Raw genomic sequence first — 27,312 nt, 5'->3', positions numbered from 1 at the left:
CATCTTCGCTGCTAATATGATAGTCACAGAATTGATTGAGCTAGGAGGGGCATTGGAGATCCAAGAGACTTACCTGAGGGTTGTCACAAGGCATTAGTGGGTTGGATGCCCAACTCCTCTAAGCTTTACAGAATGCTTGCTTCTCCAGGACTGAGACTGTATGCATTTTATCTTTTCATCACTGGCTCCTGACACAATATCTTGTATGTATCATATACTTAACTTTGAATTGAACTGCATACAACCTGGAGGAGTAGTTGTTTACATGCTTTAAATTTTAAAGAGTATCTCAAACCTCCTATTATAAGATACTATCTGTTGATCCAGAATTACAGGTGTTAATAATAATATTTAGCATTTATTTAGGACTTTGAAGATTGGCAAAGTGCTTTCCATAGATTATCTCATTTGATCCTCACCATTTCCCTATAAGGTAGGTGCTGTTATTATTGCATTTTACAGATGAGGAAACTGAGGCTGAAAGACATTAAATGATTTGCCCAGAGTCACATGGCTAGTAAGTGTCTGAGGCAGGACTTGAATCACTGATTCCAAGACCAGCACTATCTACTGGTAAGTAATGAATGATACAGAGGAACTGCTTAAGCAGAGGTGATGTTAGAGCAGCTTTTTTAATTTAAATTTTCTTCTGTTATGGATTTAATAAAAATAAACATGACAGAACATGGATGTAGGTAATTGGAATTTAGCTACATATTAGGTGAATCAGGGCCAGGGTGCATAGCTAGTTTTGAGAGTAATACTGAAAATATTTTTGATTGGGGAATAAGGAAGAAATAAGTGGCATAATGCTTTAAGGTCTGCAAGTAGCACTTACCAAACATTCTGATTTGGTCATGTAAATAATTCTGTGAGTTAGGTACTACTGGCATAGTTATATCTGTTCTATAGATAAGGAAACTAAGGTTCAGGTTAGGTGACTTGACCTTGGGCATTTAGCTAGCAGGTTTTGGAGAAGAGATTTGACTCTAGGTTTTCCTGGATTCAGGGCTGGTGTTTTGTATCTTTTACTTAAAATAGAGAAGAGTGCTGTATTGGGAAATTAAAAGACATGAGTTCAAATTCCAGCTATGCTACTTATTATCTTTGTGACCTGGGGTAAGTCACTGAAACTCTCTGGGGCATTCACTTCTTTATATGTAAAATGAGGGCATTGGACTAGAAGGACTCCTAGGATTCCTTCCAGCTCTACATCTGTGGTCCTTTACTGTGCTAGGAAAGAATTTAAATCAAGATACCTTAGATGGCAGATTAATCTGTGCAGGTGAAGTAATTTTTAGCTGATTACATTCCTTGAGGTAGATCAGGGCATCTGTCTATTTCTGGTTCCACATCTGGATTTGTGTCCTTGGCTTGCAGCATATGTGAAATGATGATGAAGTTTATCCATTCTCTGAGTGTGCTGCTCTGCCCTTCCTGCAGCTCTCAGCTCCTGTTCTAGGAACTCTGAGTTATGTAACCTCCAGATGCCCTCCAGGCTTGCAGCTTTCTGCTGCACTTGGCAGGTGTGTGTGGTGGCCTTACTAGTAGGAAGGGATGGTGTCAGCAGGGGTGGAACCCTATATGTTTAGGGTCCTATCCAAGACGAATGACTGGTGTCTGATCACATGCTGCAGCTTTTAAGCTATTTGTTTGATATTGGCTCACCAACTGAGCTGTATATGGACATTCAGTGGTCAGTGTTGAGTCATGAATCTTGGATCCCCATGCCCACAGCAGGCCTTTCGATGCCGCTGACCTACTAAGATAACAGAATGACTAAAGGGACTTTTTAAAAATGTTTATATCTATAATGCTTGTAGTTGGCTCTTAATAAATTATTGCTGATTGATGGAAGAAAATGGTTAGAGAGTTGGGTGAATTAGTGGAGAGAGTGTGTGGACCAGTACTCAGGGAGGGAGACCTGAATTTTAATGCCATCTCTTCTGACTTACTGACTGATCTTGGGCAAGATTTCACTTGTGAAGTGATTGTCCTTTATTTGTAGAATGAAAAGATTAGAGAAGATCACTAAGGCCCTTTCAGCTTTTGAGCCAGTAATTTACAGGAAAATAAAAGGATCAGAAGATTAAGTAAACATACATTAATTAGTAGGCCAACTAAAAGTGGTTCCTGGCAGTGTTACCATAAGTTGTTTGTTGTTATGCTTTAGTAATAGGTTACAATAAAATTGCACAACTGTTGCAAATCTAGTTGACTTTTAACTTACTAGTTGTAGAAGGGGTAGTAAAAGGGGAAATGTCATTGCTTTTCTTGGTTTATAGAGGATTTTGGTACAACTATTTAATCTGGGTATATCATTTTGAAATGCAGATTATATAGTTTAGATCTCTTAGCTGAATTATCTAATTTGTCTGGTATATAGTTATATTTAGAAATCATTTAATGCATATCTTTTTTGTTTTGATAGTGGGGGAAGAAAGGGAGCAACATTGACATATAAACACTTAATTTTTTTTTCACTATGATCTTGGGAAATGTAATTTGGCTGCCAGTGTAGAAACTCCCAGTTCAAATCTAGCCTCAGACACTTCTAGCTATGTGACCCTGGGCAAGTCACTTGACCTATGTTTGCCTCAGTTTCCCCATCATTAAAATGGGAATAATAATAAATAGCACCTACCTCCCAGGGTTGTTGTGAAGAACGAATACTATAATTGTAAAGTCCTTAGCACAATGCCTGGTACATAGTAAGCACTATAAAAATGTTAATGGTCATTATTATTATTTAAAATCTTAGAGAGTTACTTAATGCATTAAGAGATTGTGACTTGCCTAGAGTTATATAGGTATTAAATATCAGAGGGAGGTCAGGAACCCAGGTCTCTCTCAATCAGGCTACTGGTTCTGGAACTATAATATTCCGTTATTAACAATAACTCGTTAAGTAATTTAAGGCTTACAAAACTTCTTACAACCCTATGATGTAGGTAGTACAAATTTACCTACTTAATGGTAAAGGGAAACCAAAGCTCAGAGAGGCTCCCTTATTGATAAGGCTGGGTAGAGGGTTCTTCTAAACAAGCCTAGCCTTTTCACAGAACGAAATCATTGTAGAGCAAACTTTATTTTCCCATAGCAACAACTCTTTAATTGATTATTTCTTCAAGGTCCCAACATCAATGATTCATACATAGATGTAGCCAATAATGGGGCATAAAAGCAAAGAAACAACCATGACAAAACTCCGTAATTGTTTACCATTTAGAAATTCTACATCCAGACGTATAAAATAGATGCTGTACGTGTATTCTTAGGGTTTTAATGTACTATAAAGTGTATGTTAAGCACAAAAAAGTAATACCATGTTAGAAACTTGACCATATAACTAAATTGATAGATTTTAAGAAATATGTGTTTGGTGGGGTAGGGGAGATGCTGGAGGACAAGGTCCAGACTTGCGATTGTATCAGTGTAGGACCCTCCTTCCATCTACTTTATTTGCAGCTTAGTCTTATGGGACTCTTTGGGCATACTTGCTTACTGTTGCCTTCTGCAATAGTTGAAGATCTTTCCGAGCCATTAATAGGCCATGTGACCTGCTTTCATCACAGGAAGCCCAAGTCACATGTGATGGGAGGAGCTTGTTGAGAGGAGAAGGAAAGTGTGTCACAGGAAATGCCCAGGGAGAGAGCAGACGTGGCTGTGCTGTGACTGTTGGTGGCAAGGCCCCTGGGGAGCGGATGGCTTTGAGATGGAGTGGTTCTCCGCTGTGATGTTGTGTGTGGAATTCTGTGCTTCTGTGGTGGGTTGGGCTCGCTGGTTTGGGGATCTGGTGTCTGAATAAATGGTTTACTTCTTCTACCCCCTACATGGAGAGTCTTGTATGTTTTGTGATAGAGAACCACATAGGCATTCTGGCAGTTATTGTCTAAATTGTGATTATGGCCTTGCTAACACACCTTTCCCCTGAGATTACTTCCTGTTTGCCCTGTGTATACCTTGCATGTTAAAATTGTAAGAAACCTTACCAAGAACCTTACCAAGAACTCCACAGGGCCAGTAGTGAATCAGGAAGGACTTTATTTAACGTTCTTAGACAGGTGACATTCGGATAAATACACAGCTTTTTATTCCCTGTTCCCATTCGATTTTTTCTCCCCTGTTCCTCGTTTGCAGGGTTTACAGCCTATCCAGAACGCCTAAACCCCTCATGTGAGTCTCCACCCCTGCTTACATCTTCCGTTCCCCACTTTTTGCTGCCCCCTTCCCCTTTGCCTTAGTTGGTAAAAGAATGACAAGCCTTAAATGTTTTTTAGCAATTGAAAATACAACCCTGGATATCTGTGTTTCCTTTACCATTAACATAAAAAAAGTCCCATTGTTCAAGATGGTGTCTTGGGTTAAGGTGCTTCGTCTGGTTTTGTAGTTGTTGACACTGGGAGAGGCATTCTCTGGGTTTACTCAGAGAACAAAGAAGGGCATGTCTGCTCTTAAAAGATTATTATTGCCAAGTGTGCTGCTATGTAGTCCTCCACGTTTGGTGAGTGATAGGCAGAAGCAACATCCCCAACTATATTTTCTACACAATTTTTTGTTTCCTCACCAATTAAAATGGGAGCTCCTTGCTTTTTCTTTGCATCCCCAGTGCTTAGCACAGTGCCTGGCACATAGTAAGCATTTATTTAAAAGCTCGATGGTGACTCAGCTGAAGGGGTCTCAAGTGGAAATAGTTTAAGAAGCCTTGCTCTAAAGGACTCTGATGCCATTCCTCTAATCCAGGGGTGGGGAACCTTGGGCCCTCGTGTACAGCCCAATAAGATTATACCATTCCATTCACATACTAGAATTTCTTCAGCCATTTCCCAGTTGCAAAAACTGAAAAGTTCTTTCGCCACAGCAAAAAGAGATGCAGTTGCTTATAAATGTTTTTGTGCACATGGGCTGTTTTCATCTTCATTGGGGGATAGGCCTAATAGTAGTATGTATAACTGAGTCAAAGGGAATGCATAGTTTTAGTGACTTTTAGGGCATAGTTCTAAATTGCTTACTAGAATTTCTGTATCCATTCACAGTGACATCAGTAGAGCAGTATCATGCCTATATTCTTCTCCCTTCTCCCACCCCCCATGATTATTATTACTCCTTTTTTTTATCATGTTTGTCATTCATGGGTAAGAAGTAGAACTTCACAGTTGTTGTGATTTGCCTTTCTCTTATTAGTGATGTGTAGCATTGGGGTTGTTGATAACTTGAATTTTTTTGTGTTGTTTTGATCTCTCATTTATTAGGCAGTAGTTCTTGTTATAAATTTGAGCCAATATCCTATTACATCCTGGATATGAGAAATTAATTAGAAAAAGTTATTGCAAAGATGTTCATACCAAATTAACTGTTCCCTTTCTAATGTTGACCGCATTTGTTTTTTCTGCAAAAATTTTTAAGTTTTATATAACCAAATTGTCTATTTTCTTCTGATTCTCTCTATCCCTTGTTTGGGCATGAACTCTTTCCATAGTTGCAAAAAATGTTTTATTCTTTGTCTTTCCACTTTGTGATGTGACCTTGTATACAGTATGTCCATTTGGAGCTTATTTTAGTACATAGTGTGGGATGTTGGTCTGTACCTAATTTCTGCCTATTTTCTTTGATAGTTATCCCAGAGGTTTTGGTTATATTGTGAATTCTTACCCCAGTAGTTGAGGTCTTTAGGTTTATTGAATTCTGTGCATCCGTAGATTGTACACCTAATCAGTTCCACTGCTTAACTTTTCTGTTTTTTAGTCAGTATGAAATAGTTTTAATGATTACTACTGCTTCATAATGTAGTTTTGAGATCTGTTGTTGCTAATTCTTCCTTTCAACTCATCATTTTATCTTAAAGGGAGATACCAAGCCTGACTTTCACAGAGCTTTTTTTTTTTCTTTTCATCTCTTGTTAGGGAGACACTACTTGCAGATCATGCTTTTACACAACCGTATAATTTTGTAACTGGGATTGCTGTAAGAGAGACCTGCACGACTTGGCAGTAGGTAAGGGCCAAAATTAAAATAGGCTAAACTCTTCTCAGGCTGCCCAAAATTCTTTGGTGAGCCATATGTTGTACAGGCCTGCTGTAAGAGAACCACTGGAAGTTTTTCAGGCTAGTGAGGTGTTGGCATGTGTATCAGTGCTACCTCTGTGAGTCAACCTTCTATGATTTGGGGCCAATGTATGCAGGTGAAATGTCAGCTTTTTTTTTTTTTAACATTGTAAAAGTGTCCCCCAAACTAGGGTTGAAGATTTCCCTTCTGTGAATCTGCTGAACTATTTCAGCAGTTTGCAAAACTGAAAAGAGCACCGAATAAAGTATCTCAGAATGGTAACAGGAATGAAAACCAAGTAGACTCAGATCCACAAGCATTTGTTAAATAATTCTCTACTTTGTGCTAATTTCTGGGGATCCAAAGAAAGACAAAAAAACAAACAGTTGCTGCTCTCAGGGAGCCCACAGTTTAGTGGATGAAATAATATGCAAACAAGGATGTACAAACAAAATATTTACATGATAAACTGGAAGAACCAAGAAAGGTTTCTTGCCAAAGCCTCGAAGGAAGCCAGGAAATGGAGTCAAAGAGGGAGAGCATTCCAGGCGTGGGGGATCCACAGTGAAAAGACCTGGGAGGTGGTGTGTTTAGTGTAAAACTTGATTTCACTGGATTGTGGAGCCCAGAAGGCTGATAAAATGTCTGATCCAGGCAAGGACTTCCTTTTCTGGGCGAGGTAACTGGTGGGGAGTAAGAGTGAACTCTGCTTCTCTCTTAAAAAAAAAACAAAACCCAAAATTATTTGTAATCTTATTTTTGCTTTTTCTGGTCTGTTGGCCACTTTTCTCCATGATTTTTTTTCAAGGATTATTAACAGTATGTTAGCAGTCACATTATCTAGTTCTTTTATTACTCAGGTTATTGTCTCTGCTCAGAGCAAATAGTTTGACTTCATGAAGAGGAGGTAGGTATTCCCTTACCATCTCCCTATTTATCTCGGGTATCAAAATTTTTTCTTTAAGCAATTTTAATTGTGTCTTTTCTAGTTTAAAGATTACTTTCCTTGATGTAAGAGTCGAACATCTCCCTTTTCTCTGGCTCTTTATCATCCCACTTGCCATGAACAATGCTCTTATAGTTTTTGGGGTTCTCCTTTTGCTAATTCAGTTTTTTCCCTTAAAAACTTCCTTTTTATTGTCCTTAACAATTTCTTGCCATTTTATGTTTTGGTGTTGGATGCTATTTATGTAGTAGTACTCTGCCATGTTTTGTGTTCATCTTCTATTGTCTGCTCTTTTTAAAATCTGATTTTAAAATTTAAAAGTTGATTTCTCTATGCATCCACATTGGTCTCTTGGCCAATTTTCCTTTTTCTTCATCCTAATTATTTGGCTTTTAATGTGTTCAGAATTTTATTTAATGTCTTTCAGGCCAGTTAGGATTCATGTCTAATTTTCCTTTAAGATTCTAAGATTCCATGGTCACTTCACACACAAACCCCTCCTACCTCCCCACCCCCAAAGCGTCCAGTTTCTCATCGTTTAGACTTTTCCTTTTTTTAGTATTTTTACCTTTTGAAGGATGAAGTTATCATTAAGATAATTAAATTATTGGCCATTCTGCTTTTGGTAGCATTCCATCAGCTGTCTGGTTAATTGAGGTGTTAATTGAGATGCTGTTGTACATGCCTTGTGATCAAGAGTCATGAGTTCAGATTTTTTTTCCCCAAAATGGAATCAAGGAAATATAACCAGAAAGAGAAAATGAAAAGGGTGGTACAAGTGTCCAGATTCAGGGCAGCATCCAGTGAAAAAGTCTTTGTCATCATGGTTTTGTTCTTGCCCTCGAAAGAAGACCTGGAATAAAATAGAAAGATCACCTTCTGGAGTGAGAAGGCCATGGTTCTCTTGTGCACTGGTTAGGTTACATTGCTTCCATTTAGAAGGTTGTGCATGTTCAATTCCAGAACCCACATTTTAGGAAGGCCTGCCATTATTTGCAGAGCTTGTTAAGGAAAGGGAGAATCTGGATGAGTCAGGAAGGGCTTTAGGGTTTGTAACATGAAGGTGGGTTGAAGTAGCTAGAGACATTTAGCTTGGAAAAGAGAAGATCTGGTGACCGGCTAGTAGTCTTCAAGTAGTTAATAGAGCCATCACGTGGAAGAAATAGTGGACTTGTTCTACGTGGCTTCAAAAGGCTGAGCTGGGAACCAGGGCTAGGAATTGCTTAGAGGCAGATTTCGGTTCCACTTAAAGAGAAACTTCCTTTGAGAAATTCGGGGTCTAGAGGGTGTGGCTTGAATAAGTAGTTGCCCTCAGATATCCCTTCCAGTTGAGAGCTTCTTCTGTTGTGATTCTGAGGCAGAAAACCTAGGTTTGGATCCAGAATTTCCTGCTTACTAAGTTTGCTGTATGGCTGTGGATAAATCACTCAGATGTCTCTGAGCCTCAGTTTCCTCACCTCTAAAATGGGAGAAGGTCATAATGTTTCCATTACTTAGATAAGGTTGTATTGAGAAGAGCACTGTGTAAACAAATACTACTACAGAAATGTGAAGTTGTCAATGTTTTATTGCTTGATGTAGATGGTTTAAGAGACTACTGAAAAGCAAACTTGTTCAACCATTATTTTGTATTTTTAAACAATATAATAATTCCCTGGTTAAATTTGTAACACAAACAGTGAAAGGAATTAAACCTAAGTTGATGGGAGAGTAAGCGAACATCCCAGGATTTGGAAAGATTTAGAATTGGAATAGACCTTGAGTTCATCTAGGCAAACTGCCTTATTTTTATGGATGAGGAAGCTGAGGTCTGAGTGATTAAGTGATGTAGGTGACATCACAGAGGCAAGTAAGCAGGGTCTGAATTTTGGGGCCAGTCATTCTAGTTATGTCCAGGTGTTCGTGATCCCTTTGGGGTTTTCTTGGCAAAGATATTGGAGTGGTTTGCCATTTCCTTCTCCAGATCATTTTACAGATGAGGAAACTGAGGCAAACAGGTTGAAATGACTTGCCTAGGGTCACACAGCTAGTAAGTGCCCGAGGCCAGATTTGAATTCAGGTTTCCCTGATTCCAGGCTGGGTGTTCTACTTTGTCTGCCAGCTGCCCTGAGACTTGAACTTTGCCTCTGACTCTTTTCCATTATCTCAACCCATTGTTCAAATGTCAGTGAGTTGGCTTCACCAATCTTTGAGCCTATGAGAAAGGAACTTGGTGAGGTAGAGGTATAGACCTCTTCTGAGACCCTATGAAAGGATAATTGAAAACTTAGGGAGATTTGAGGTGTGGTGTATCAAAAGATTTGCTGCTTTTGCCTGATGAAATTGTGCAAATGAGGCTGTAATGACCACAGTAGCCTTCTTACCCAGATACAGGGTGAATTCTATAGGAAGCTCTAAACCTTAGATCACTTGGTCTGGTCTTGAATCACAATTTTGGGCCCAAGCCCCATTTTCCTTACAGCCTGGGAGTTTGAATATTAATTAGCCTCCCATTCCCTAGGAGTCTTTACTCCCTCTAGTTCCCTGATCCAGGCTTATCTCTCCTTTCTTCCTGTGCTTCGCCCTGACCAGGTAAACATACTATACAAATCGGCCAGATTTTATTGGTGTAGGGAGAGGGGCCTTGGGGTGAAGGCACAAAACTTCAGGACTCCAGCAGGACTGCCGTTCATTTTGTGATTATCTCACCTCAATAAAACTGGCTTCCCTTACTGTCTTGTGAGCTCCATGTATACTGGGCTTTTAGTATTCTGAATCTTCCTAGGTCTGTAGTAAGACAGGTATACATAGGCATTCTGTGATATTTTTCTTGAGGTTTACAGTGTCTAGCATGTTGGCCAAATTTGGCCGCCTCACCTGGAAATGTAGCTTTTTTGATAGTTTACCAATAATTTTTTTTAAACCTAATTAAGCACATATGTACTAATAGGTCAGGGGCCTAGCCTCACTATTCTTGCCAGGTATAATGTGGGAGGCTTGAATCTGAATAATTCAATTCAAAAACATTTTATTTATTTTGTTATTTTTATTTTTGGAGGGGAGAGGGCAAGGCAATTGAGGTTAAATGACTTGCCCAAGATCACACAGTTGAGTGCTGAGCCATTTTGCCTTGGATTTGAACTCGGGTCCTCTCAACTCCAGGGCCAGTGTTCTATTCACTGCTCCACCTAATTGCCCCTAAAAGCATTTTATTTATATTATTAAGATAAATTTTTGTTGAGATATTCTCTTTTTTATATCACCTGCAATTCCCACTGTATGCCTCCTGTCACCCACACCTAGAGAACTATCCTTTATAAAAAGATTGTTTTTTAAAGAAAGAGAAAGGAAAAAATTTTGCAAAACTTAACAAGTACATCAGAAAAAATATGATGTAATAAGCAGTGTTCCACACCCATGATTGCTGGCCTCTGCAAAGAGGCAATGGGGGAATGTCATCTTTGGGGCCAAGCTTAGTCATTAATTTTGTAGCATTCACTTCCAGCAAGCATATTGAAACATAGACACTCCAGTCCCCTATGCTGAAATAAGAAGTTTTGTGTAGCCCAGTTAACTTGAACATTCCATGTATGTTCGTGCTGACTTGGATATTTTTGATTAATGAACTTTTTCCACAAATGGTCATTCCTCTTAAAGAGGAAGGAAGTGTTACTAGAAGTATGCTTATGCTAGAGCCAGCTGCGACATCCTGCTATGATGATCCCTGACCTCTAGCCTTATCTTCATTTGCAGGAAGTTACTATCAAATCTGGAATCAGGTGACCATATGACAAACAGTCATATGAGAGCAGTGAATCCATGCCAAAACTGGCAAACAGCTAAGAGTAAACTAGAATCCAACCTGAAATAAAGGAATCCAAAGGACTATTCTAATATTGAAGTTGATTGTTGAAGCTTTCGTTAAAAATTAGTGTACTGAAACAAATAGTGATTAAGGAAATTTGGCTGTGTTTGACTAAGACATCTTTTTTGAGTGGTAACTAGATAAGCTTGAGGAAAATTCAAAGTTCTTTGTTAGAAAAAACTTGTTAGATGCATCAGGATGTGTTTCTTGCTTTCTAAGTCTTCTCAAAGAATCATTTAATAAATATATCTCACATGTTTGTTTTCATATCTTGATATATTTTTTTCTGTCTCACTAAACCACAGAATTGGAAAGCAGACTAGTGAACGGGAGAGGGGACAGTAATAGAATAGAACATTTGAATTGGAAGGTACCTCAGACCATAGAACCATGCCACCGCCTTGTAGCTTATTCAATAAGTAACACCCTTGGTGATGGCTGGGGATCAGATGCTCACTGTTTGCTGAGGCAGCCCTTCCCACTTTTGGACAGCTGTAATTGTGAGGAAGTTTTTCCTTCTTTTGAGCCAAAATTTGCCTCTGCAATTTCCATCCATTGTTCCTAATTCTGCCCTCTGGGGCTGGATGGAACTGGCATGATCCCTCTTCTACAGGATAGCCTTTACAATACTTGGATAGCTAATACAGAGCTTCTCCAACCCCCACACACCATAATATTCACTTTAAGCTGGGTATTCCTTGTTCTTTTAACCAGTAGCTGTTTGGACAATTTCTAGGCTTCAGCTCTCTTTCTTGGTCCTTCTATTCCATGACCTTTTTGATGTCCTGGCACCCAGAGCCGAACACAGTATTGCAGATGGAGCTAAATTAGTCTCTTAGTGTTCATTTGTATAACTAGTTTAATGGGCAGAGAGATCAACTTTGCTTTTGTTGTTGTTCTGTCGTGTTCAACTCTGTGAGACCCCATTTGGGCTTTTCTTGGCTAAGATTTTGGAGTATTTTGCCGTTTCCTTCTCCAGCTCATTTTGCAGATGAGGAAACTGAGGAAAATAGGGACTTGCCCAGGGTCACACAGCTAGCGTTAGGCCAGATTTGAACTCAGAAAGATGAGTTTTCTTGACCTCAGGCTAGGCACTCTATCCACTTTGCTACTTACCTTTGCTTTAGGAATTAATAAATGGCCAGATAAATACTTTTCATGTGTTTAAGTGTAGCAGAATACAGGTGCTCTCATGAAGCTTCATTTACTCAAAAAGTTGCTTTTCAGTGTGTGCCTTGTTCCAGGTACTACGTTAGGTGCTGAATATGAAATGGTGCCTCCTTTCATGCCCTGAGATTACTTACCTCCTATGGGGTTAGTGGAAGCAAAACATATGCAGAGAAACCTAAATTCCAAATAGCGACAAAGTAATTTCCAGGGGGAGGGCCCTAGCAGCTAGTAGATTGGAAAGGGCTTCCTAAAGGCGGTGCTTAAGTTGATATTTGAAGAAAGCTAAGCATTTCCCAGGTGGAGATGAGGGAGGGAGTGTGTTTCAGGGACCAAGTACAGTGGCACAGGGATGTCACGTACAGAGAACAGCAGGGAGGCCAGATGGGATGGAGTATGTGGTGTGTAAGAGTAACATGCAGTAAGCCTGCAAAGGCAGGCTGGAGCCATATTGGAAAGGGCTTTAAAAGCCATATCGTATAGGTCAGGGCTGTCCAAAATACAGTCCGCAGGCCTCATGCAGCCTGCAGTGTGGTTTTATGCAGCCCGCCTGTGGGTTTTAATTTTTATGAGCAAAAAAGTAAAATAATAATTTGCATGGAATGTGTGTTAGATTTTTTAATTCCATCACTAATGAATACTCTCATTGATGTTAATTTTCTTTGGTGTTTTTAAGCAGTATTACGGATGGAGCATATCACACAGAATTTTCAATCCATCCATGGGATGCGTTCCATCTGTATGATACAGACTAGTCAGTATGTGTTTATACTGTTTGTGTTTGCTTTTGCACTTTGAGCCTTTGTGTGTCGTATTGATAACACACGTTCCCCCACTTTCTATTAGTGTACTGTATTTTTTATTCTGGGTGTGGCCCTCGAATAATTATTTTAACGCGGCCCTAAGATAACCTAAAGTTGGACAGCTCTGGTATAGGTAATAGGGAGCCACTGGAGCCAGAGAGAGAGAGAGGGAAAGGGAGGGGGGAGGAAGAGGAAGAGAGAGAAGGGGGGAAGGGAGAGGGAGAAAGCACCATTGCAAAGGTGGGAGAGCTATGTGAGTGGAGGTGTGGGATGGGTATGAGATGTAGAGAGAGAAGTAACAATAACAAGACTTAGCAACAATTTGGATACAAGAGGTGAGGAGTCAAGGGAGGCTCTGAAAGAATGGTGGTACCTTTGACACATAGGGAATTTAGGAAGGGAGAGGTGATATTGGTGGGGAGAGGGAGGATAATTAGCTTGGTTTGAAACATGGAGTTTGAAATGGCTTTGAGATATCCAATTGGAGGTATATTCAGTAATTAGTTGTATCTATCTGTCTGTCTATCTGTTTATCTAATCTATCTATCTCATATAAATCTGGAAGTCATTTACAAAAGTGATAGCTGAACCCATGGGAGCTTATGAGATCCATCGAGAGTGAAGAGAGAAGATAATGGTGATTCAGCAAAGGACTGAGAAGAAGCTAGATTAGGGGAGAGAGCAGTATAAGGAACAGGGAGGAGAGAACACAGAAAGACAAGAATAATGACTGAAAAAAGACCACCAAATTTGGTAATAAATGGATCATTGGTTACCGTGCCATTTCTTTTGATGAGGTTAGAAGCCAAAAATGAATTTGAGGTGAAAGAGTGAAGATAAGCCATTTTTCCCAGGAATTTCCCTATGAAGGGGTGGAGAGATAATAGGACAGTAGCTTGTGGGAATGATTGTGGATGGTGAAGAGAAAAATTCATTAGATAAAGGTGAGTTTGAAGATGAGAGAGGATTCCTGGAAAAGATTGGACTAGATAGGATCCAGGGCGAAAACAGGGTTCACCCTCAAGAGACTGGAATAAAGGAGGGAATGCTGGGTGGATTGGGGGTGAGATGTAGAATATTTTATAGATGACTGTCTTTCTTCTAAGACTGAATCTTGGAATTTACTCCATCCTTATCTTTATCTTGCCAGAACTGGTTTGTGCTTTCCAGGCATTGCTTGATTCCATCCATTTCCTTTCTGACCTTAGAGCAGCATATTTTTGAGGTATTGGACACACACAGGAGGTATTCTGTGAAAGACCCCATCCATGATTAGTCTCTAGTTATTTCAGTTTTGAAATCCACCCTTTTTTCTCCTTTTAAAAAAAATTTAAATTTTTTATTTTTTGGTGGTATCACCTTTAAGTGATTCTTACATTTCCTCAAGCTTTCTCTGACTCCCCATTGATCTCTTTGTCAAAAAGTCCCTGAGAACTTTACTTCCAAACTTGCTACCTTTCTATTCCTTTCATCTAATACTAGTTTTCTCTTGTTTCTGATTGTCCTAATCAGAATGCTACCCAGAGTACTTGCTCCCCATAACTCGAATTCCCCAAAGGTTGACTCAGACCTGTCCTTGCTTTCTCTTTTTCAAAAACAGACTCCTTTTATGATTAAGCATATACTTAATGGTTTGTATTCCGTACCTAGACTTAGCTCTTATTTTGTATATCACTTAGTCTATGGTTTCTACTACTTTAATAAGACTAAATTGACTTAGAAAAAACAAGTATCACAAAAGCATTTAAAGTAGTAAGCCTCTAGAGTAGAAATTGACAAGATTTTAGCATCTGGGTTTTCAGTTTGAAAATAATGTTTATAGCCTTTCAAAATTTAAGTTAAAAATATTTTACATCATAAGATGGATTGTCGTTCTGCGAGTGTTCATATTTTTTTCCTTTAGGCTCTAGGTTGTTCAGAGAGACCTTACTTTATACTGTATGATATCTAAACACTGACCTGTAACTCAAAAGTAATGTAGAATCAGGTGTGACAAGACCAGCTACTGTATTTTCTTCCGTTTGGTTTGTTGTGCTTCAGTTCACATAAGAAAAACAAACCTAAATCAGGAAGGAGCCTGTATCCTCTGTAGTCTTATATAGACTGCTTCTTCTCTGTCTGCTCTGCTGGATCTTCATTCACCTGCTGCTTGGGGTCCCTTGTGTTTCTATCCTGGACCCTCTTCTCTTCCTCTATGCTGCCCAAGAAAAAAAGAGGTAAACTACTAGAATGATGGCATGACATCATAGGCAGTATTCTTCACAGCCCTTGACCTTCAGGGAGCCATGGGCCAGGAGATGGTATGGATATTTCAGTAGCTGCTCCTTAGGACAAGCATAGGTTTTTCATTTATTTGGAGTTTCCTTTTTATGAATTCCTTGTGTTCATATATCACAATTTGTTCAGCCACTTTCCAGTGCATGGATACCCATTTTGCTCTCATTTCTTTACTGTTATGAATATTTTGGTATATTCTGGACCTTTTTTTCATGGTTGTTTTTAACCCCCACAGGATCTATGCCCGGTAGTGATCAAGTGAACAAACATTGTAATAACTTCTCTCATTTCAGAGTTTTGCCAGCAGTATATAAGTTTGCTTGTGTTCCTGCAGTTCCTCAAACATGGCATGTTTTTTAAAAACATGACCCAAATTGAGGATGATAATAGAAATGCAAATTAACACAACTGCAGTTTTACCATTTCATTTCCCCAGTAGAGAAGTGGTTAAAGGATACAGAGCTCAAAAGAACTTAAAACAATTAACTGCTATGTGAAAGAATCCCCCAAATCACTAAAAAGAGAACTGAAAATCAAAATAACCAACGTTTCATTCTATTTCCAGCAAATTAGCAAAGAAGACAAAAGATGGCTGTTGGATGGAACAATTTTAAAGAGACAGGCATTGTGGTTACATGAATTAGTGTAATCATTATGGAAGGTAATTTGGAATTATGCAAATAAAATGACCCTTCGACCTATAGATTAAACTGCTAGGTATGTACTTTGTAGAAGGCATTAATAAAAAGATGTCTCCTTATGTACCAATATATCTATCGCAATGTTTTTTGTGAAGAATTAGAAACTAAGGAGGTGCCCATCAATTGGGAAATAGCTGGCCAAATTGTAGTACAATGAGTGTAATGGAATGTTACTGTGCTGTAAGAAATGATGAATATAGAAAAGCATGGAAAAGTTTATATGAAATGGTAGAAAATGAACTAAGCAGATCCATTCCAGATTATAGTAGGTAAATGGAAAGACAATCATGAAATGCCCAAAACTGAATATAAAATTATAGAGAATAAACTTGTTCCCGAAGAAGACTTACGAGAAGTCTCCCTTCCCCTTTGTAGAGATCAGGATCAACCGGTGTGGAATACTGTATAATGTCAGATTTTTAAAATGGTTTTTCCGAATTTTTTTCTTTAAAAAAGTTTGTTTTTGTTTTGTTTTGTTAGGATGGCTCAGAGACAGGGAGGGAGAGGGATCCAATGGGAAATTGAGGCAATATATCCTTTGATTGGAGAGGGTAGAAGACAGATATCAGAAAGCCCTTCTCACATCCTCCATATAAAAGGGGAGGCCCGAAGGCAGCCACCTCACCATTACTCATGTGTCTTCACAATGTTCCTCCACACTTGGTTTTCTCCTCCTTCTTCCCACATTTTCATCTTCTTTGTGGTGTTGTCTCATTAGATTGTGAGCTCCTCAGGGTTAGAGATTGTCTTTTGCCTTTTCTTTGTACCCCATTGCTTAGCATAATGCTTGGCACTTAGGAGATATTTAATAACTGTTCATTGAATGAATGAAAAAAATACATTTTCTAAACTGAGGTTTTTCCTCACACCCTATAAATTGTCAAAGATGACAGAAATTGAAGAGTAACTTTTATGTTTTCCAGTTGAGATCCGTGTCTGTGGACCTGAATGTTGATCCTTCACTCCAGATTGACATCCCTGATGCACTCAGTGAAAGAGATAAGGTCAAGTTCACAGTGCATACGAAGGTAATTTTATATATAGAAAGAATGGGTGGTGGTGATAAGAGGGGCTATAAAGCTGTTATGTTTATTTTGTACCCTTTTGATAGATAAGAAAATGTCCATGAATTTTATTGGATTATTGGTAAAGGAAAGATGGCATGCTGTTAGCGGGGTATAGGTAATGGTCTGTATTTATTTGAAATTGATAGTTATCTCTCAACCTTTTTTCTTCCTATATAGACCACCCTGTCCGTTTTTCAGAATCCAGAGTTTTCTGTTACAAGACAGCATGAAGACTTTGTGTGGCTACATGATACACTTACTGAAACTGAAGAATATGCAGGGCTCATTGTAAGTGCTTAGGCTTTAAAGAGGCAAATTGTTCTGCTAAGATGCTTCTTTTTTTAGTTATTGCTTGATTTGCTTGAAAGAACCTTTTCTCATCTTTAATACAGCAAAAATTCGTTTTAGTATCTTTTCAGCTCTTTTTAACAAAATGATTATTTTTCCATTTAAATGATAGGAGATACTTCATTAAAACCTTTCAAATGATTGTGTTTTTACAAAATACTATCAGTATTATAAGATTAGCATTACTTTCCCCTTTGGTTTTTGACTCTGCTTAATGTAGAATTAGCTGTAAGCAGTTCAGTAATAAAGTTTATCTGAAGTTTTTTTTCATTTTGACCCCTGGCCTTTCTTTAGCATGAACTCCAGTAGAATAAAGACTCGTGCAGACCAACCCAACCACAAATGTTCATCCTTAATATTATAATAGGACAGGACAGGTGCTTCTTAATATTTATTGTAGAGCTCTGCTCAAGTAAGGATTTAGGCCTTATTCCATCGTCTTCATTCTACTTATCTTGTAGTTCTTTGGTTTTTGCATCCATGAATTGATAACCAGATGCAATTTGACCTGCCAAGTAGTTGATAAATGTAAATGGTTTCTCAGCCTAAACGGTGAATCCTAGTTGACAATATAATCCTAGTTGGCAGTTGAACCTGTGAATGGGGGTGTCCACTTGGCCAAAACTTAAAGCACTTTAAAACAAAACAGAACATTCCTATGAAATCCCTTTGTTTGAAGACTAGAAACCATTTCTAGTATTAGTGATGACTCAGTGCTGGCTGCAGTTTGGGAAATATTGAACCCTGGGTATTTTAAATGCTTGTTTAAGCTAGTGTTAAAACAGGCTAAAAACTCGTAACCTGGCATCTCATCTTTCATTTTTGTCAATAATAATCTATCTGCTGGGTCTAATACTCAAGTAAATTAAAGAAAGGCATATATATGTATATATATATATATGTATATTTTTCCTTTTTAATTTAAGTTTGAAGGACTAGTGTAAGTAAACCTAAGTGCTTTTCTAGGACAGGTACCCCCTGACCCTCCTCCCTAAACTACTACATGTAAATATTGGTGGTACTAAAGAAACAGAAGATGGGGAGATCCCACAGATTTTTGTCTGAACTACTAATTGAGACTGGGGTGGAGTGAGATTTGCTCTGGCTACTTAGTCTGCCATCATTCTATGGGGAGATACTGCAGCTGTTCTTATGTTCTGCTTCTAAATATTGCCCATTCTTATTCTAGAGTTGACCGACCTTGGACTGGGACAGTAGAATATAGAAAGGAAAATTGAATCTTTAAATATAACCTGAAATAGCATTTCTTAAAAATCTTCTTTAAGAGTCCTTATGAATATTGTGTTGAATGCAGATACCACCTGCTCCTACAAAGCCTGACTTTGATGGCCCCAGAGAGAAGATGCAGAAGCTGGGGGAAGGTGAAGGCTCTATGACAAAAGAAGAATTTGCAAAAATGAAGCAAGAACTAGAAGCGTAAGTGTAGTGTTTTGGAGGGTGGTATCTGGTTTATTGACTTCCTTTGGAGGAAACAGAGAAAGAGGCTTGAGAATAGGTACAAGAGAATATATTCAGTGACTACTGGCTATATATGAATGTTGTTTATTGTTATCTACTCAACTTTATAGACTATCTCATCTAATTCTTTCACTTCATAGAGGAGGAAACAAGCTCAGAGCAGGGGAGCGAGTTATCTCATGTCACACAGAAGCATAGCTGTGATATAAACCCAGCCTTACCAATAGAACACCTTTTCATCTCATAGCCTAAAGAAGTGCTTTCTTTGTTCTGTCCTTGTTGATTGGGAGCTGGTTACATAGAAGAACTTTTGCCCTGTTGTTAGGTAGTGTAATTATCCTATAACTGTTTCTTTTCACTGTACCATACAAAATCCACTTAAAGTCCTAAGTCAAAATATGGGTTATGGGAGGGGCAGGGGCCAAGGACAGAACTTTAGGAAACACTTTGGCTTTCTTCCTCTGTGTCTTTCCTCTTCTGCATTTAACAGTTTACTATCCCTTCCAAACTCTTGAATTGGCTTCATTTGTAATATTCTGCATTCCTAGTTCTCTTCCTATATTTGGCCTTTCTCTGGCTCCTTTCTTTCTCTCTTTATCCTACATAAAGGTATTACCTCATTCTTCATTTATATGTCCAGGACTGACCTTCCTGCTTTCTTAGTTTTACACACACACAGACGCACACACACTCACACACACTCAATTCTGTCTCTCTTCTCTCTCTCTCTCTCTCTCTCTCTCTCTCTCTCTCTCTCTCTCTCTCTCTCTCTCTCTCTCTCTCTCACACACACACACACACACTCACAGCTGCCTACTGAATATTACTATCTAGATGTCTTCTAGCTACTTCATTAAACATATCAACGCTGATTGCCATCTTCCAAATTTATTCTTCATGACTTTTCCATTTCTGTTAGTGTTCATATACTCTCTGTGTCATATTTAAAACCTTGGAGTCATCTTTTCTGTTTCTTCCTTCATCTCCACATCATTGCTAGATCCTCTTTTGCCACTTTAGCATCTTTTAAATCTGTCCCTCCCTGCTGTTACTGCTGCTTGCTGTACTTGTAGACTACTGCAGTACTATAATCAGAGTTCCCTTTTTAGACTCTTGTCCAGGCTATCTTGGTCACCAGTGTTAGAACAGTTTTCTTAATGCACAGCTCTGATCATGGCTTCCCGTTGCTTGCAAGATAAAAGTCCAGAGTCTGTAAGCCTAATAATTAGATTTGTTCCAGTCTGGCTTCAACCTACCTGTTTAGTCTTCTCTCCCTACACCCATTCACAGACCATACATCCCATTACAACTGGACTATTCATTGTTCTACAGTCATCTCATACTTTCCTGACTTGGGCCTTTTCTTATGCTGTTCCCTAAACATGGGATTTTGTACTTTGGAATATTTACTTATTGAATTGCTAAGTGTTTACTCATGAAGTTTTCCCTGATCATACCTTCCACTCAGTTGGAAGTTGTTTTTCTGTCCTCTGAACCTTCATAGCATTTTTTTTATACCAATGATCATTTTTCAGATTTTATATTCTTACATTCGTGTACATGTCTTATCTCCCTGGGATATTGCCTCATAGGCAAGTACCATGTCTTTGAATATCTCTGTCAAAATGCTTCTTTGCACATTGCAGCCATTCATTAGATGATGATAGAATGAATTGAGTTGTTCCTAGTCGTCCCAACCTTCTGTTGTATAAATTTTATTTGTAAGTCTGTTGGATCTGGACTAGTTATTTCACATTTACTTTGCCATGGTAGAAATACATTTGGCAGTAAACATCCAATTAGACTGTAAACTTTTAAAAATCAAGGCCATATTTGCTATTATCTTAAACAGTTTCTTCCAAACTCCCTCCTCTCTATATACACATATGTAGTAGGTAGTACAGTGCTGCTTGTATGTGATTGGGTGCCCAAATACTGGCAAATTTTTATTACCCAAAGACTATTTTTTAAATTTATGGGTTAGTTAAAAAATTAATAGACTCAAGGAATTGGGGGCAGTGGGGAGAAGAGACAATGACACAATCCACCGAACCCCATGCTTATTTCAGACTTTGTGCTTGTGTTAATTGCATGGCTGCTCAGAACTGCATAGCTGGTTTTGACTTGTCTCTGGGACTGATAAACTATGGTAATAGGTTAGTGTGATTCTTGCTAATCATGCCTGAGCAATTGGAGGATAACCATGATGATACTTACTATTGCTTTGATTTTTTTATTTTGGTGGTTTCTGTTAGTGCCAGTATGTTCTTTACTGATCTGCTGCTTACCTAGGTGAGAACAGCAACATAATCAAATGCCATTTGTCGCACTAAATTCTACTGTCAGATTTTGATAGGCCAATAGTTAATCAATACTGGGGATCATTAAGATGATCAAGGAATTGAGCATAGGTCTCAATACTGTACATTTATTTCAGGGAATATCTAGCTGTCTTTAAGAAGACTGTATCATCCCATGAAGTTTTTCTTCAGCGACTTTCTTCTCATCCTGTCCTCAGCAAAGATCGCAACTTTCATGTTTTCCTGGAATATGATCAGGATGTAAGATACTTACATCTCTTTTATAGGGTCTGTTAAGATTATACTGTATGCCCCAAAATCCATTGAGAAGGTTCTAAGCTTGTCACTAAAAAGTACAAACTAGAGACACAGTACTAGCAAGAAGAGCTTTCAGATTTCAAATTGCAGAAAGCATTTTGCTAACTCACTCACTATCTTTCCTTGCCAGGAAAAGTCATTTTTCTTTTTTCTTCCAAAGCACTCACTCCTGCCTTTGCTACACCCCCCCTCACATGGGCAGAGAAGCCCCAAGGTTAAAGAGTAGTCATGCATGCACACTCATTCATGGTTCAAAGAGAGGTCCTTGGCCATGTCCGTTCTGCTTCTTGAGGTTTTTGTGACTGGGGCTGTGGAGATTTTTCATGTTTGGGTTTCTTGTTTCTTGCTAACTGCATGGGTGTTAGACTCCCATCATATCACTAAATTAAATGTTTTTCTAAATTAAGGTTGTATATAACAAAATCAATTATGACTTTTCCTTCATAGTTTTTGTAGGCAACCGAAATAATAAGCAAACCTAAAATAAAAATTTCTGTAGATGATCAGGCAATGTTATGCCATATCTTAAGAACTGAAGTTTCAAGAAGTAGGGAGACCTTTGTTTAGGCTTAACAATTATCTTCCAACTTAGTTTAGTTGGATTGGATGTTCCACATATCTGTTAAATAAAGGAAATATCTCCTAAAAGTGACAACACTGGGGAAAATATAAGTAGCTTAGAACATGGTCATGATTCTTCTTAGTTCATAACATGTAGTGTGCACTCCATGAACCATCTTTTTGAAACTTTATCTACTCCTTTTTTTACCTCCATTTCCCTACCCCTCCCTTCCCTTCCCCAATTCCAGCTAAGTGTTAGGAGGAAAAACACTAAGGAGATGTTTGGTGGCTTCTTTAAAAGCGTGGTGAAAAGTGCTGATGAAGTCCTTTTTTCTGGAGTTAAGGTAAATGGCTTTTAACATTTTTTCCTGAAATATGATTCTATTTTCTGGGTGTTAGTTGGCAGTTGTATCTTCTACTAAGGGAAGAGGAAACCAATTCAGTACTATAACACATCAGTGATAAAAAATGTTTCCCAGCAAGAACATTGTTTAAAAGGATGGATTTTCTCTTTTACATCCACATTTTATCCAAGCACTTTGTATAGAACTCAATAGCAGCTGCATTAGCCAAGGGAAAGGAGCATCAAAAAAAGTCTCTAATATATCCCTTTTGTTTCAGTGACCTACTTCAGCTACAACAAGAATTATCTTGGGAGAAGAAAACAGGTTTCTCAGCAAGTAGCAGCTGGAGGGAGAGCTCTGGAGATGTAGATAGGGCTTCCTTCCGAGGAAGGAAGATGCAGGTCGTGGTAACAGAAAGGGAGGCAGTAAGGATTCACAAATAGAAAAGCAGCAACCTCAGAAGGGGAGAACAAAAGGGCAGCCAGAAGAGAGTTGAGAGCTTAAAATCGGGGTATGTATAGAAGAGAGCCAAACAGTAGAGGGTCAATTTTAACTTTCCTCTAGTTGGAATATATCTGTCTAGGGTCTTTTTTCCTTAGGTTACAGATGGCTTTACATGTGCCTTACCCCTCTTAAGTTGGCATACTAATCTTACCAAGAAGAATAGACTAAACATAGCCAACCAGTTTTGAAAGATGTCACCACAAGAAAACTGAGCTCGAGGAACGTCTCACTATCACACTTTGCTCTTGTGAAATGGTCATAGTATTATGCTCCATTGTTTTTATAAGCTAGAAAAATCTAAATGAAATTTGAAGTTGAACCTGGTTCTTTCCATATTGGCCATTTGTTACATTGAGTCTCAAACTTATCCTATGAATTCAATTTATGTATTCTGTTTAAATAAACTGATATATTCATTATCAAGTACACAGAACATAGTTTGTTCCCATACCTTCAAGGTAACAGAATGAATCCCTTGTTTCCTCCATTACAGGACTGTCTTTACCAGTCAAGTAATGCATTATTCTTGGCCAAACTGGGCAGTGTGCCCTTTGATTAAAGTTGCTTTCCGGTGGTGTTACAGATTGAGCAGCTTCCTCTTGGTCGTGCAAGCCTTTATACCTCAGCTGATATTAATGCAGAAGGATCACAGTGCAGAGAGAACAGGAAGGGAGATGGCCACACTTGGGCATTCCTTGGGTTAACATCTTGAACACAGCCTTCCTGTGTTGCAATAAGCTTCCTAGGCTCCAGAGATGCCTTGCAGTTTAAGAATTCCTTTATCAGCTTTGTACTTCAACAGGAAATGAAATCTCTTCTGTCCTCACCAAGTATTCTCATTTTCAGCTCCTTCCTCTCCACTAATCCTATCCTTTAAAAAAAATGTTTCCAACTCAAATATAAAATTTTTGTTTCCACATTCTTCCCTTTCTCCTACCATCTTTTCCCAGATAAACAAAAGATACTGAACCCCGAGATTCCCTTCCAGGTCCCTCCTCTAATAGCTGCTACTTGTTACTATGAATGTTCCTTTTCTTGGGTGCAAGGGAAGGAATTGGACAGTTGGCTGTTAAGCTCAGCTGAACCTTTCACAGTTGTTTCTTTTTTCTCCTGCTCATTGATAGTCAGGTCCTGGCATGTTATTCGATTTTCATTTCTCTTCTAGTAATACAGTTAATATGTTGTATAATAGGTAAAGACATTTTAAAGTCTGATCCCTAATTGGAATGTCTGAACTCAGGAACTGTCAGGGTGAATTCTAAAGATGTTATTCTATGGAAATAGCTAGTCCAGATTTTCTCTCTTGGTTTGGTTAACTTAATACTTTTTTAAAAAAAATCTTTTTTCCCCCCTTTATAGGAGGTAGATGACTTCTTTGACCAAGAGAAGAATTTCCTCATCAACTATTACAATAGGATCAAGGATTCATGTGCAAAAGCCGACCGAATGACCAGATCTCATAAAAGTACTTACCATAGGCTTGCTGGGTTAATGAAAAAGAAAAAGAAAGAAAAATAACTAATGTTTTGAGCTTTGTTACAATAGAACTGAAAGTTTTATTCTTGTTTCTGCAGACGTTGCAGATGACTACATCCATACTTCAGCCTGCTTGAATAGCCTCGCTTTAGAAGAGCCGACTGTCATCAAAAAGTGAGCAGACTTGGAGGGCGGGAGGTGGCAAGTGGTGCAGGGAAAATTCAGGCAGATCCTGAAATCAGATTATAAATTTGGATAAGTACAATTGTTTTTATATTGTATGCATTTCCCACTGTATCCTTCCCTCAAAAGTTCTGTAAAGCTAACCAATGGATCAGAAAAGTCTGATGCAGTATTCCACCCAGCATTCCACAGTAGTCCACCACTTGTGCAAGAGAAGTGAGAGGTGTCTCAGATCTTTTCTTTCTGCCTAAATTATTTACAATTATAATTTTGCAGCCAGTTTTGGTTGTTTTGTGGTTCTTTGATTAAAGTTGTATAGTCAGTGAGTATATTATTTTTCTGTTTTTGTTTGCATCAGTTTTTTTATAGTTTCGTATAAATTTCTCTGACTTTTCATATTCCATTTTTTCATGTGTCACAATTTCTTAAGCCATTCCCTAATAATGGGCATCTACTTTATTTCCAGTTCTTTGCTACCACAAAAAAGTGTTGCTATAAATAATTTAGCATATATAGGGTTTTTCTTTTATGCCTTCCAGTGGAAGAGTCAAGGGATGTGGACATTTTGGTCACTTTGTGAATTTCCAAATTGCTTTCTAGAATGTTTGGACTCAAGGTGGTAGTTTTTAAGTGCTAGAAACTTTTTATATTGTGCATGGTGTTTGTTTTTGGAAGGTGTGAGGGAACCATTCTGTTTGTGTATGGTGGGCAAGACAGGAATTCTCTAATTTATAGCAGAGCAAATTTAAAATAAGACTTTTAGTGCTTGCTGAATGCACAGGACAGTTATGGCTTTAATATGGTTAGTAATCATCTATCAAATGATAAAAGATTTACTTCAGGCTTCATGAATGAGCAAATAGTCTATTAGAAATCAAGGTAATTGTCCTTTTATGTTTTTTTTCCCTCTAGATATTTACTGAAAGTTGCTGAGCTATTTGAAAAGCTAAGGGTAAGTGTTTAACATTCTTCCCCCACCCCTCTCCTCCCCCCCTCCCATTTTGATTTCTCATTGGGCAAATAGTGATTGGCTTTTTAATTTGTTTTTTTCCCTTTTTATAGAAAGTGGAGGGTCGAGTATCATCAGATGAAGATTTAAAACTGACAGAGCTCCTCAGATATTATATGCTCAACATAGAAGCTGCTAAGGTAAGGATTGAAAACACTTTAGGAGTTCTGAAGACAGGTTGGTTCAGGTTCATCTAAATGATGCTAAAAATTTAGTCAATTCTTGACCTCCCTATGATGGGGTCATAGAAGTTTATCTACACTCTGTAGCATAAATTAAGACATTTTGCTGAAAACCCAGAGTATTTGTGGGGTTTTGTTCACTCTCAGTAATTCCACATCTATATTGCATTTTAAGGACCAAGTCAGTCAGCAAGCATTTATTATATACCAGGCCCTGAAGATACAAAGACAAAAAAAGTGAAACAATCTCTGCTGTCAATGAGCTTACCTTCCATTGGAAAGAGACAACTTGCATCTGAGTGTATATAGAACAGATACAAGGTCACTGAGGGGTGGAGAGAGGCTGTAGCAGTGGGTATAGAGAGAAGGAAAGGCTTCTGAGTCTTGAAGGAAGTAACAGATTCTGGACTGTGGTGTTGTGTAGGAGCGCATGGGCAGAGGGGTTGCTAGTACAGAGGCACAGAGAGAGAAGACAATGAGGTGTCATGTAAAGAACAGCAAAAAGGCCAGATTGCCTAGACTGTAAGCTAGGAAAGTTAGTTTGGTTTACTGGGGCTCTGCTTAAGAAGGAGTTCTGAAGCAGAGCCACAGAAATTGTCAAAGAAAAGATGATCCAGGGAGGCTCAGAAGAAGAATCGAGAATAATCATGATATTTGAGAATACCAAGGAAGTGTTTTCGTTGTCCTGATTAGAATTGTCTCCCTGAGGCATATATCCAAACAGAATAGAACACCTCCTGGGACTTTTCAGAGGCTGGATGGCTGATGGGGAATGTAAGATGTTAGTGAGGGATGGACTGCACCTAACGAAGGCTGGTAAAAATGTACTTACCTGATGTTTCAAAAATCTCAGCAAAGGGGCTTTCAGTAAACGATGATGGGTGAAGAAAACAACTTGGGTATGTCCACCAAGCTCTAGCTGTCCATGGTATTGTTAGAGTGAAAGAAGCAGCACAGCAGGTAAGGCATCCGTACATTCACAGTAGATAGACCTATGGCACTAAATGTTCAGTGTTTAGGCAGAAAGCAGGATGACATACAGGTCCAATGCAGGAAGGCAGACTTGATCTAATAGATATCACAGACTTAGAGGGATGAGACCCATGCCCAGAATACATCTAGCTCTGACCGAATGTGGAGTGGGACAGGTAAAATGGGGGTGAGGAATAAGGTGGGCAGCACTAACTATAGAGAAATTCATGAAGAAATCATGGAAACCAAAGGGGGAAAGGCTGGTGGAAGCCATTTTGCTGAAGATTAAGGGAGGGAGCGACATTGTGAATATTCATACCTTCTAGACCATAAGAGGAAACTGAGCAGTTTGGAACTGCCTGGCACAGAAGCAAAATGTAGTTGATGAGGGACTTCACTTACCTAGACCTGCAGCTAATACCTTCTTGTCTTAATGATGGATAATTTCATTCTTCAAATGTTGGAAGAACCAACCAAGAACCTGACTTTTTACTAACAGGGAGGAACTAACTGGCTGTGTAGGGTGTGACCTGGTTTTTTTTTTTTTTGTGGGGGGTGGTATGGCGCACTTTTTGAGGAATGCAGATTTCAAAAGAGGAAAGAAGTAGTACGTGGATTAAAATTCTATAGGGGAAATCATCCCATAAAACATAGCCAGTTCTCAAGAATGAAATTCTGAAGACACAAGGAAACAATTCTGATGAAAAATAAGAAATGTCTGAAGAGAGTGATGTAGATACATGAAGAACCCATCAAGATTTTTAAAGAGATATATGTATAGAAGAT

At 38.6% G+C, this 27,312-nt stretch overlaps 1 protein-coding gene and 1 non-coding gene across 3 annotated transcripts in view; both read left to right on the top strand.

The window, feature by feature from the left end:
- Nucleotides 1-27,312, top strand: part of SNX5 (sorting nexin 5) — a 44,504-nt gene that overhangs the window by 9,284 nt on the left and 7,908 nt on the right. Inside the window, exons 1-10 of one of the 2 annotated variants that reach the window (XM_036750183.1) lie at nt 5,904-5,994; nt 16,707-16,811; nt 17,028-17,138; nt 18,514-18,635; nt 21,115-21,238; nt 22,105-22,200; nt 24,064-24,169; nt 24,279-24,354; nt 25,276-25,315; nt 25,426-25,512. In XM_036750183.1, coding sequence (XP_036606078.1) covers nt 18,562-18,635; nt 21,115-21,238; nt 22,105-22,200; nt 24,064-24,169; nt 24,279-24,354; nt 25,276-25,315; nt 25,426-25,512 — 603 coding nt within the window. In that variant the 5' untranslated portion in view covers nt 5,904-5,994; nt 16,707-16,811; nt 17,028-17,138; nt 18,514-18,561. Of the gene's footprint in view, nt 1-5,903; nt 5,995-16,706; nt 16,812-17,027; nt 17,139-18,513; nt 18,636-21,114; nt 21,239-22,104; nt 22,201-24,063; nt 24,170-24,278; nt 24,355-25,275; nt 25,316-25,425; nt 25,513-27,312 lie in introns of those variants that run through there. The other variant, XM_036750182.1, reaches the window with a different exon arrangement.
- Nucleotides 1,386-1,628, top strand: LOC118845193. Its single transcript, XR_005010058.1, has one exon. It is a non-coding gene; the product is annotated as a small nucleolar RNA SNORD17 (small nucleolar RNA).

The sequence above is a fragment of the Trichosurus vulpecula genome, chromosome 3 (genome assembly GCF_011100635.1).
Source record: "Trichosurus vulpecula isolate mTriVul1 chromosome 3, mTriVul1.pri, whole genome shotgun sequence".
Taxonomy (NCBI): Eukaryota; Metazoa; Chordata; class Mammalia; order Diprotodontia; family Phalangeridae; genus Trichosurus; species Trichosurus vulpecula.
Note: the sequence above shows the minus strand (reverse complement) of the source record. Positions and strands in the feature narration are given on the sequence as shown.